At 61.8% G+C, this 11,551-nt stretch overlaps 1 protein-coding gene across 3 annotated transcripts in view; it reads right to left on the bottom strand.

Annotated features, from left to right (window-relative positions):
* Window positions 1-915: 915 nt before the first annotated feature.
* The window catches only part of TSPAN9 (tetraspanin 9), a 167,099-nt gene continuing 156,463 nt past the window's right edge, over window positions 916-11,551 (bottom strand). For all 3 annotated transcript variants that reach the window (XM_074357607.1, XM_074357606.1, XM_074357605.1), the window contains 6 exons: window positions 7,993-8,184; window positions 7,542-7,616; window positions 6,351-6,452; window positions 5,486-5,617; window positions 5,041-5,124; window positions 916-4,329 (listed from right to left, as the gene is read on the bottom strand). In XM_074357607.1, coding sequence (XP_074213708.1) covers window positions 4,258-4,329; window positions 5,041-5,124; window positions 5,486-5,617; window positions 6,351-6,452; window positions 7,542-7,616; window positions 7,993-8,184 — 657 coding nt within the window. In that variant the 3' untranslated portion in view covers window positions 916-4,257. The remainder of the gene's footprint in view (window positions 4,330-5,040; window positions 5,125-5,485; window positions 5,618-6,350; window positions 6,453-7,541; window positions 7,617-7,992; window positions 8,185-11,551) is intronic.

Here is an 11,551-nt window from a genome sequence, read left to right as displayed (position 1 = left end):
GTTCTCCCATGGGTCCCTCAAATCTGTCACCTTCCCCACCCCGCTGCTGCCTCTGTTGTTTCTCACTCTGCAGCCATGGCCGTGGCCCTCAAGGCGGAGCTGAGCCGGTCACACGGGGCTTCAGACCCCTCAGCCGGCTCCCCCTGCTCTTAGCTTGAAATTCAGACTCTTCTGCCGGCTTCCAGGCTGTGAACCCTGCCCAGCCAGGGCACCTGCCTCTCACAGCTGGGCTCACCCAACGGGAGGGCAGCGCTCACAGCCCGGGCTGGGCTGCACCCCATCCCCCAGAAGCAGACAGCACAGGGGCCAGCCGGCGTCCCAGCGGGGCGTCCACAGGCTGGGGCAGCAGTGAGAGCAGGGTGGGTGGGGGAAGTGGCTCCTCCCACATTCTGATGACCTGGTTGGTCCTCAGTGGATGACGGAGGGTCACCCGCCTCTCAGCCGTGCCTACCTCTGCCCCCACAGCCCGAAGATCCCCCGGTAACTCTCCCTGGGGAGGCTCTCAGGGACCCCAGTCCAGCTGGACCTTTGAGCAGGTTTCCTCAGACTCCTCAATCCTCAGCAAACCCCCGGGGGCTTCAGGACCCCCCACGTAGGGGCTCGGCCCACGAGACTGGCCGTCTATGGTGGCGACAGACCCGAGGTGGGATTTGGCCTCTCGTGCAGAGGGCTCAAGCCACCTGAAGGGCCCGTGACCAAGCCGAAGTCTGGTCACGGAGCCAGGGGGCGTTAGGACTGCTCAGGTGCCCACAGAGCGGCCGCCTCGCCCAGCTGACCCATAGCCTGGGCCCGAGAAGGGGGCTGAGGTCCCTGCTGCGGCCGCGCACAGGCGGGCAGCCTGCCCATTCACCCCAACCCCCGAGTCAGTCACAGGCGTGGCTCAGGGGACACAAACACCACAAAGAGACAGCCTGCTTGTGCTTTTGACACGTTATCAGTTTTTATTTAAAAACATGCTAAAAACATGGCGTTCCATAAAGCCAGGACCAGGATGAAGGGAGCACGCAGATACGGCATCGCAAGCAGAAAAGTGCACTGAAACCAGCACGCGTGTCCCCGCTCGGCCGCGCCGCTCTGGTGGGCTGGGTGTGGACTCGAGCCCCGGCCTTGGCTGCACGGGGCCCGGCCAGGGAGGGAGGCCCGGACACGCCTGGACCTCAGCCTCACGCGGCAGAGGAGGGTGGGGGAAAGGGAACACCAGAGGCGGGCTCTGAAGGGCCAAGGGGCAGAGTGGACCCCGGGCACCCAGCCCCAGCTCCCGTCCTTGCCGGGTCCCTGCTGTTAGCACCTCCACCATTGGGTGGGCAGGGGCCAGAGAGGCGGGGACGTCCTTCCCCTCCACCGGGACCACTCTTTGGCCAACGCAAGGAGGGATGGCCACCTGGTTCCAAATCAAGCCAGAACACCTACGTGAGGGTCTGGGGCGGGTCAGCATCCTTTCCAGAGTGATAGGTCATGATGCAGGCCCATGCCGGCAGGGAGATGGGCTGTGCTCCTCCAGCGGGAGGGGGGGAGGGGTGTCGGCACCTACTGGGCTCCCTGTCCCCCTCCAAGGGCTGTGCTCGGCCCTGCTCGCCCACCTCCCCTGCCAGGTTGAAGCAGGCACTTCCAGAAATCTGCAGAACCTTGGCCTTTGACGTCAACTCTGTAATCTGTCTGCATCAGACCCCAGGGAACTCCAACCCTAGCAAGGAGCCGCCAGGGAGGGAACTGACTCCGGTAACTCTGCCCACGAGACCGTCGTTGGGAGAAACTGAGAAGCCGGGCTACCACCACTGACATCACACAGCAGGCCCTCCGCACAGTGTGGGGACCCCCCTACAGGACAGGCATGGGGCCCAGAAGGGCCTCCAACCCCGTGCCCGGAGCCTGCTGCCCAGTGTGGGCCAAGCCAAGTGACAAACAGCCAAGCACAGGGCGAGGCAAGAAGGCAGTTTTCGGAACTGTGAACAAGGCTCTGAGGACAGACGGACGAGGTTGGGGGCTGGCAGGAGGAGGGAGACTGAGGCAGGGGTCCCAGGGCTAGAGGACACCCGTGACGCTCCAGACACCTAGGGCACCAGGGAGGCCATACACGCCCAAGGCGCTAGGCTTTTGCTGCTGATTTGAACAAAAATTAGAAATTGCATTAATCGGCATCAACAACCCCCCATCACAAACTCATGACGTAGCAGGTCCCACTGTGCCTCTTCAATGCTCGTCTGTCAAGGGGACCTCATGGTGGCCTGGTGGCCCATCTGCTCCAGGCTCTGCAGATCTGGGTTCCCGGGAGGCAATGAAGCCCTTCCCAGGGAGATAGGGCCAGAGGGCTGGGTGGGTGGTTCTCCGGCGCACCAGCCCATCCTCCACCTGAGACCCTACCGGCAGGCTTTCCCATCAGCAACCCCTACTCCTGTCCCAGGAGGTGGTCTTTACTCTGCCCAGCTGTCTGAGACCACCCTCCTCTCCACTCCCCATGCCCCCTAGAACGTGACTCCGGAACACACCTAAAGTTCTGTACTCCTGGTCCCAACCATCTTGTACTTAAGGGCGGGGAGGGGTTGCTGGCTTGATGGCCAGGTCTCAGCTCTTAGAACAAACAGATGGAGGAGGCTGGAGAAGAGATGCAGCCCAGAAGAGGCCCAGATGCCCAGCTAAACGGTGCAGGACAAAGGCAGTGCCCAGGCGAGGCCCATCTTGGGATGAGCTCTAGGTGCTGGCTAGCTGGTGGGTAACCTTTCCATGCTCAGCCCCACGGATTCTTGACTTTTTTTTTTAACTGCAAAATTCACTTAGACCAGCATGAGCCCTGGTCGGGGCACCTCCCTGCAGTCAAACACCCCTTGCCCATCCATCTCCAGGCCTTGCCTCGGGCTGCTTTGTCCAGGGGCTACTGTAATAGGATCCCATCTGACTGCTCTTGGGTTTTCTGTACTTTTCCTTGGGGTCATGGAGGACGTGATCGCCACCCACCCCAACATCAGTGAACCCAGAGGAAGGAGATGTGGGTCCTGGGACCGGGAAGGACACCCTCCCCTCCCTCCCAGCAGGGAGTCAGCAGCCCAGGGACTCTGGCTGGGCCAGTCGCACCACCCGCCCCACCCGCCCCTCCTGGCAGTCACGGGTCCTCTAGCCAACTATGTGAGCAGCTCCACATGAGGACAGCTTCCCCTTCCAGAAGCAATGTGAGAGAGCAGCATGTGAACTAGAGAGGTATTTGTCGGAGTTCCTAGCAGGAATGTCTGTGAAAGAAACGGGTTTGCGGAACCTGTCGCGGGAACGCCCGCACGGGGTGGAAGGGGAGCCCCTCCCACCGCAGAGGGCGGGAGGCAGGAAGAAGGAAAAAGAGCTGCTCACCAGTGAAGCATAAGGACCCCCAACCGCTCAGCTTCGGGCCCAGCAAAGCGCTCACAGCCCCCCGAGGCCCCCCTGCCCTGGCCTCTCGCACAGGCCTCGGCCGTCCCTCAGGACTCACCTCCACACCGCTCCCGGCACCTCCATCCCACCTGCCTCCTCCAGGCCCCCACCTCCCAGCCGGCCCCCACCTCAGTGTGTCCTGGCGCTGCCCCCCATCCCAACAAGAGCCTCCCAAGTGTGCACTGCTGTCTGTCCTGATTGAAACCGTCCTCTGTCCCCACCCGTCCCCCGCCCGTCCCCCACCCTCAGAAAGAAAACCAAACCGTTACAGAAATCAACGCAGTAAAAAGTTATAAATCAGAAAGCTAACCCTAAACTTATCTGAGAGTATTCCTGAATAATCGTAATCAGAGTAAAATAAAATAAAAAAGTTACACTAAAGGTATAAAAAGCCTGGGCAAGATGCTCCCAGGGTCCTGGCCCAGAGGCGGTCAGCCGCAGCCCCACTAGCACACCCACTCTCCTCAATTCGGGCGGCCGTGAGCGCCAGGGGCCTCCGTTGGGCAGCGTCTCCACCAGGAGGAGGCGCTGCGATCCCCCCACATGGGGACAAAGTGTCAGCTGAGGAAGGGCAGGGCAGAAACCCTCAGTGCTGGGGGCTCCTAGAGCATGCCCCCCGCCCACCCTGTCTTCTTTGGCAAATACACAGATGCAGGAATCGGGCAACCCGGCACCCCAAGTCTCTGCGCCTCCTCGTCCCCAGCATCCTCCCACCGAAAAGGCTGTGGGGGGTGGCGGGGGAGGCGGGCTGGGGAGGCGGGCACAGGGGTCAGCAGTCTGGAGGGTGCGGGCAGGCAACACAAAGCTGAACTCTTCCCTGGCACAGTGTCCACGTGGGGCCGGGGCGCTCGGCCAGCCAGCTCAGGCATCGTACTTCTTACCAGTCCGGTGGATGTGCTGGAACAGAGTCATGGAGAAGGCCATGCCCAGGACCTGAAAGACACCAGGGAGGGGCCTGAGGCAGGAGCCACGGCGCCCAGAGCAAGAGGGGACAGCCCCTCGTGTGCCCAGAGGAGGCCAGCAGGGCGAGGACGGTGCAGAGCAGAGGAGGCCTCACACAGGGGAGCTCAGCCCCTTGGAGCCGTCTGGGCAGAGCATACCGAGCTTCTCGAGGCCCAGAAACCTGCTGTTTGGGAGTATGGTGGGGAGACAAGGCCCGACCCTAAATGGCAGCTGAGTCGGGGAAAGTGGCAGGAACACTGAAAACCGCCGAGTCACTTCTGTGAGGTTCTAGGTACACGGCGCGGTTTCTGGCCGCAGCAGACGCATCTCACCGCTGCTGCACTTAGGGGACTGTTAACACCAGTCTGTGCCCCCTTGGCCCATGGACCCCAAGCCAGCGGGAGGCAGAGGATCAGGGACACCAGCACACCGCATAGCGTGCCACTCAGCTCAGTCTCAAGGCAAACGTCCCGTGCTGGGGGGACAGGCCTGTCACCAGAAAACTCATGGGTCCTTCATGTGATGCCAGCACAGGCTCAAGGCTCAACGGGATGTGATGATGCCATGGTAGGGCCCCGCAGGGTCAGACAGGCACTGGGAGGGAAGCACTGGGTTGGCGGCAGGGGCAGAACAGCACACGGCTCTGGCCGCCTGGGCCACCATCTCCCTGGGGGTCTGTGTGCTCCTCCGGCAGGCTCTTACCTGCATGATTAGGATGCACATCCCCACGGTGCCCAGCACATGCTTGTTGTCATCAAACCACATGGTCACCTTTTCGTAGCAGCCCTAGGGGCGAGGACCACAGGTGAAGGCACTGGCATGACTGGGGGCCCTCCTGCCCAGCCCCCACCTCCCTGCCCTTCTGTCTCTGTCCCCACTCTTTCCTCCTGCCTTCCCCAGGCCCCCACCTGGTCCTCCGGCCTTTGAGCAGGCCCCACCCCTACCCCACCTACAAGACCCCAATGCACAGTCCAGACCCTGGGCCACTCTGACTCCCCAGAGTGGACCCAGACTCCCATTTCCCACCTGCCTTTTGGCTTCAGTCCTGTGTGCCCCCACCCATCCCACATGAAGCCGTCTCCTTGGTGTCCAGGCCCACCCTCCCAGGACCATCCACCGCGTGGGCCCCTGGGGGGCCAGGGCTCACCTTTTTCCAAAGCGGGGTGGTGCTGTTGCGCCCACAGCCCTGGGAGTTCTCCATGCAGCAGCGGTCGGGGACCGTGTTCTCCCCCAGCACTGGGTACCAGTCCCTGTAGTCCGTGACACCACAGCAGTGCATCTGCGGGGAGGGGGGGGCGGGACACACAGGTCAGACAGGCCACGCCGGGTCCTCTTGGGCCTCCCCTGCCACCCACCCCATGCCAACTGCCACCTGGAGTTCAGCCTTCTTGTGCCCAATTTGGCCCTCAGCTGGGCCCGCAGAGGAGGCAGTGAAAGGTCCTTCCGGAGGCCGGAGGGCAGAAGGCCACACCATCTGCCCCTCTGAGCCGGGCGCTGGGCACCTGGCAGGGCGCTCAGCCCTCTGCTGCCAGTCCCCTGGGCTCTTCCTCCCAGGCTGGCGGGAGCCCCTCCCCAGAGCCCCACGGGGGGCTGTACTGATTGTCTCCTCTTAGAAGCCTAGCCTCTTCACCTGAGCCATAATCAGGGAGGCAAACCTGCGGCTAAAATAAGCTGCCGTTGGTGCCAGAGCTCCAGAAAGGGAGGGCTTGGACGATGTGTCCTCGATTATCCGTCCTTCCCAGCTCCCTGCTCCCCACTGCCGCTCGCCTCGGCTTCTGCAGGCCTGCCCACTCCTGCGTCCAGTCCGGCTCGCCTCCCTCCCGGCCTCGCCCCTGTCTCCACTGCGAGGTGTCTGACCCAGAAAGCGCCGGGTCTCCTGGGCAGAGTAAGGCCCGGCCCCTGCCTGCCCCGCCCACTGTGTGCTGCCCCGCCCCTCACCTCGGCCCCGCCCGCTGTGTGCTGCCCCGCCCCTCACCTCGGCCCCGCCCGCTGTGTGCTGCCCCGCCCCTCACCTCGGCCTGGATGATGTTCCAGGCGTTCTTAAGCCCCACGTTGTCCTCCGAGTTGTACAGCAGCAGTCCCTCCTTCAAGTCCCTCCTGGCGTTCTCGTTCACCTGTCAGGTGAGGGAAGGCTCAGGTCGGGTGGGACACTCCCCCCAGCTCGTCCAGGTCCACCAGAACTGCGGCCACAGCTCGTCCTCTAGGGGAGGCCCTGCCAGCCCAGTGTGGGTGACGCCTGGGGGCAGGGTCGCACTTCCGGGCCAGAGCGGCAACTCAGAGGCAGAGACATCAGAGCGCCTCCACTCCCCTCATGGCAGGACCAGCCACACACAGGCAACTCTGCCACCAGGCCCACAGCATCGTTATCCCCAGTGCTGCCGCTCTCAAAACACACCCTGGGATCCACAGGAGGGCAGGCCAGCCATTTTGAGCGTGGGCCCACCTCTCGCCAGGAAGTAACTTAGACCCTCTCACCTCTACTTTGCCTGTAATACAGGAAAACCACATCTACCTCTGGGGCTGTCAGGAGAATTAAAGGGAATGACTCCCATAAAGAGAGAGGAATGGGGCTGGTCCATGAGATCTCTCAGTGTTATTACTGCCTCCTTTTCACAGATGCAAAAGAATTATCGTTTCTAATCCTAATAATGACTCTCCCTTTCAGTGCAGCTTGGCCAATCCTTCCTGGTGGTCGGGCCCCAGGGGAAGCTTCCCCAGCTTGACTGGGAACTGTCCAGCACAGCGGGGTTATCAGGGGTCACCCCACCTCCTCCAGATCCCCAGCACAGGGAGCAGCTGTCCTGTCCTCAAAGGTCTCCAAAAAAGGAAGCACAGCTCCCTCCACTTTGAGCCCTACCTACAGTGTCACCTGGAAGGTTCTACCGTGTCACCCTCCAATCACCCAGCCCAGCCACCGAGCCAGCTCTGAGCCCTTCTCCAAGTGGTCAGCACAACTATGCTTGAGTACTCCTGGGGATGGGGAGCTCAGTCTGCAGCATCCCTGGGTAATTTAGAGGACTCCAGGTCCTGAGACTACACGAGGTAATGAACCACCCCACAGTCCCCACCAAAGCCTTCCCGGGGCCTTTCTTAGCTGTCCTCTCCTCAAAGGTGTGACCCGCCAGGGCCTTTCCTCCAGCTTGCCCTGACCCAGCCCCAAGGCAGTGAAACTCCTACACCTCCTCCCTTCTGGGAAGGCTCACCTTGTCCATGTAGACAAAGAAGAGGATAATCAGGATCAGCTCTGCCAGGAGGATGATCAACAGGACGATGAAAAACTGGAAAGAGAAGGTCCAGGCGTGGGCACAAGGCAGAGGTTGTGGCCGGGGACGGGGTGCAAACAGGGATGGCAGGGAGGCGGTGGGGGGAGGCAGGGGATGGGTAGCACCTGGACAGGGCTTCCCAGGCCTGGGAGAGGCCACCCCTTCCTGAGGAATCCCAGATGGGCAGCAGAGGGAGAAAAAGTAGACAGCCAATCAAGGAGTGGGGGCAGCTGGGGAGGGACAGCCAATCATGAGGAAGAGGGGTATGGTCAGGTAAAGAACATTCCAGAAGCAACTTCCCTAGGCTCCAGCTGGGCCCCCAGTTGACTAAGTGGCCCAGATGCAGGGCGATCCAGAGCCCGGAGGGCTGGGGGACTGGGGTCCAACTTACACTGAGGAGGAGGCACCTGTTCTCCTTGATGGCCCCCAGGCAGCCCAGGAAGCCCGTCACCATGACGACGGTGCCCACAGCAATGACGAGGTTGGCTGCAGACAGCGAGGGAAAGCTGGGGGAGAAGGTGGCAAAGTTGCCTTGGGACACGGAGAGCCAAATGCCCACTCCGAGCAGCCCACAGCCACAGAGCTGGAGAGAGAGGAAAGCCCGTTAGACCGGCACGGCCCTCGTCTTGTCCCCACGGAACTGGAATGCATGTCTCCCACCCCGTTCCCCAGGCCCCCAAACATGAGACTCAGGGTAGAACCAGGCCCAGACCACGTTGTGGTGTGACTGACACAAAGCCCCCAGCCTCTCTGGGTCCCGGCCTCCCCGTCTGACAAACGGACCACATCAGCTTCACGAACCTCCTATGGTCACTCCAATGAGGATGGAATTAAATAACACACAGGAAAGCATGGAACAAATACGGAAGGTTCTAGATGCACATGATTATTCCACTTGGCAGGAGGGGGGGCCCTGGCAGTCAGGAAGGCAGCAGGGGAGGGGGCGCACGGTGGTTACCAGAGTAAGCAAGGGCTCGTCTCTGGGGTTGGGGAGAGAACCTTGGAGCCCAGCTCCTCTGAGCCAGATCTTGCAGCGACTGTCTTGCTGCCCTGACCAGAAGGGCCACTTGCCCGCTGTCCTCAGGAGCGTGAAGAACAGATTTCACACTGATGGAAATAGAAAAGAGCTCGCTGGCCTGGCCGGGGGTCTGGCCGATGTGCAGGACATGGGTGCACCACGCCTCCGCCTTCCAGCCCAGCGAGCCAGGAGCCGGCAGCTGGCACCTGGCCCGGCTCCCGCCCTCCTGCTTGGCCCCTGGGGGCTGCAATGCCATGGAAGCTGCAGTTTCCTGTTTCCCGGGTGGCCTTGTTTTACGCCCCGTAAACTGATGTTCCCCCCACTGCCTCCAGCAGCCCAGGGAAGTCCGCTGGGTCTAAGGAGCCAGTCCATCAGTCACCCAGGACTTACTGAACACAGCTTGCACCATCTGTGCTGGACACAGAACAAGGACCAAGTCAGAGCCCTGTCCTTCCCGGGGCCTCCTCTGGGCCAGACGGGAGCAAGGAAGGAGCAGCAACCCCCCAGGCCGTATGCACTGGCGCCAAATAAATGACACAGGCGTCCAGGTGCCAGGAGGAGGAGGCAGTCCCTCAGCATGGTGGGCTTGGGCAGGGGGACAGTGAGATACTGTCACCCACCTCCCCGACCCACTTCTGGGTGAGAATCTAATGGAAAGAGAGCACATGAGGAGAAGGCCAAGGCCGCATGCCGGCCTCTGGGAGGCATTTCCTGGGCTCCCAGGAACCCAGCCCGCCCCGGCTCTCGCGCTGCCCCAGCTTCAGGGAGAGGACAGACAGGCAGTGAAGACTGGGTGGCCATGAGCTGGCGGAGCGCTGGGAAGGCCAGGCAGAGGCAGCGGCTGCCCAAGGAGACGGCACTTCCTCTCCCACTCAGTCTGCAAACCCACACAGAGCACTTCCTCAGTAAAGCCAGGCCCTGCCCTGAGCGCGGGGGAGATGGGGGCAAAGCCCTGCCCTCGGGAAGAGGGGACTTGTGCAGGGGACACAGGCGTCATATAAAGCACACACACAGCAGAACTTCAGGGGCCGTGAAGAAAAATAAGGATAAAAAGGAGGCAGAAAGTAACTGAGGGAGGGGGGTGGGGGTCAGGTCAGAAAGGCGGCATTTGAGGAGGGACCTGCGAGAGGGAAAGTGAGCCATGTAAATAATGGGGGAAGGACGTTCTAGAGAAAACAGAAAGTGCAAAAGCCCTGGGGTAGGAGTGTGCCTGGCCAGCCAGGGGAGCTGGAGGTGACACTGGTGACCAGCAGGCGGGACCTCACAGGCCTCAGGAAAGAAAATGGTGTTCTCGGTGGGATGGGAAGCCAGTAGCAGGACAGTGAGCTGACCTATGGTTTCAATAGGTCACTCTGGCTGCTGTTCGGAGAACAGTCCATCAGAGGGCATAGGGGGAGGTGGGTGAGCAACCAGGAAGCCACTGCAGCGACCAGGTGACTAGGTGGGGCTGGTGGCCATCTCCAGCAGCTGGCCATGCAGGAGTGCTGAGAGGTGGTCCAGTTCCAGAGGCATTTGGAAGGGCTTGCTGGGTTTCAGCACACGAGGAGGATTTCGATAAACCAGGAGACGGAGGGTAGCGCAGACCGGGCACAGCACGGGAAATGGGGCCATTCCCACACATCCCTACACCAGCTGGTTCCAGGAGCTGCAGTCATGGAGTGGGGTGAGTGGAGCAGGTGCTGGGTCCCCACGCTGTGGAGAGCAGCCCTGTGCCCTGTGCCCTGCAGCAGCCCCAGGGGGACGGGGCCAAGGCTCCTGGGTGTGGGCACACCAGACCCAGAGCACCCACCCCAAGGGGTATCCAACCAGCTCGGCTGCGGACGGGGCGCCACCACCCACACAACCACCAGGTGGTGCCCCAGGCCGGGTCGGAGCTCTGGGTTTGCAGAGAGGCACAAAGACCTGTCCAAGTTGTCACCAACTCCCTTCAATCTGGTCAGTTTCTATGCTGCCGGCTCAATTTTTCTTTCATTAATCACACCATGGAAATTCATGCTCTCCATGCTGAGGATGGATGGCTGTAAACGCCAGACCCTGGAATGAATAAGAGACCCCACTGCTGCCCCGTCACCCGCTACAGATAAGGAGCCTGGCCTTGGGGCCCCTGCAGCCGCACGACGCCCTCCCACCCTGCGCTGGAGACACCAGCCCCCCGGCCCTCCCCAGCCTGGGGGAGTCCTCGGGGCACCACCAGGTGCACCACGCCCTTGCACAAGAGGGACTCCAGCACCTGCGGACTTGGGCACCTGCAGGGGCTCCTGGAACCAGTGCCCCTCGGATACTGACGGGTGACTGTTCAACTGTCCCCCGAGGCCGGTTTCTGCTGGGAGGGGGCCTTGTGCCTCTTCTCTCCATGTCCCTCCTGGGGGAGGGGCTGTGAGGTCAAGGGAAATCTCAACAGCTCAGAAATTCCAGAAGTGGGTCATCTCTGACTTCACACTCGCCGACCTCTGATTTGGTGCACCAGCTCCCCAAAGCTTGTTCCCCGAGCCCCACGTCTGCTTCCTCCTCACTTCCTGTCCTAGGTCACCTTTCCCCAGGGTAGGTCCCAGGTAAGGCCTGCTGCCCCCACCAGCAGCCTGGACCCAAGTTCCCCAGCTGTCCTCTCCAAGCTGCACGCCCGGCCCCACCCCCGCAAGGCTGCTGCTGAGTGAATGAGGCCCTGCAGGTAACGAGGAGCCCTGCTCACCGCATATCCTCCTGCTGAAATGGACGGACCCCAGCTCCCATCTCTGACTCAGAACCAGCAGAGTCCTTGGGCCCTATGTTCACAGATTAGGACACTGAGTGGCCATCATACCACCACGCCGGGCCCAGGACCTGGCCTCCTGGCTTTTGGTGCAGAACCCCGGTGACACCACAGCACTAAGGAGACCATGAGTGCACGCTGAGCCCCCGACAGGTGAGAGGTGCCAGGCCAATGCCTGAGCCC

This window comes from Camelus bactrianus, chromosome 34 (assembly GCF_048773025.1).
Source record: "Camelus bactrianus isolate YW-2024 breed Bactrian camel chromosome 34, ASM4877302v1, whole genome shotgun sequence".
NCBI classification, from domain to species: domain Eukaryota; kingdom Metazoa; phylum Chordata; class Mammalia; order Artiodactyla; family Camelidae; genus Camelus; species Camelus bactrianus.
This window is presented reverse-complemented; position numbering and strand designations above follow the sequence as displayed.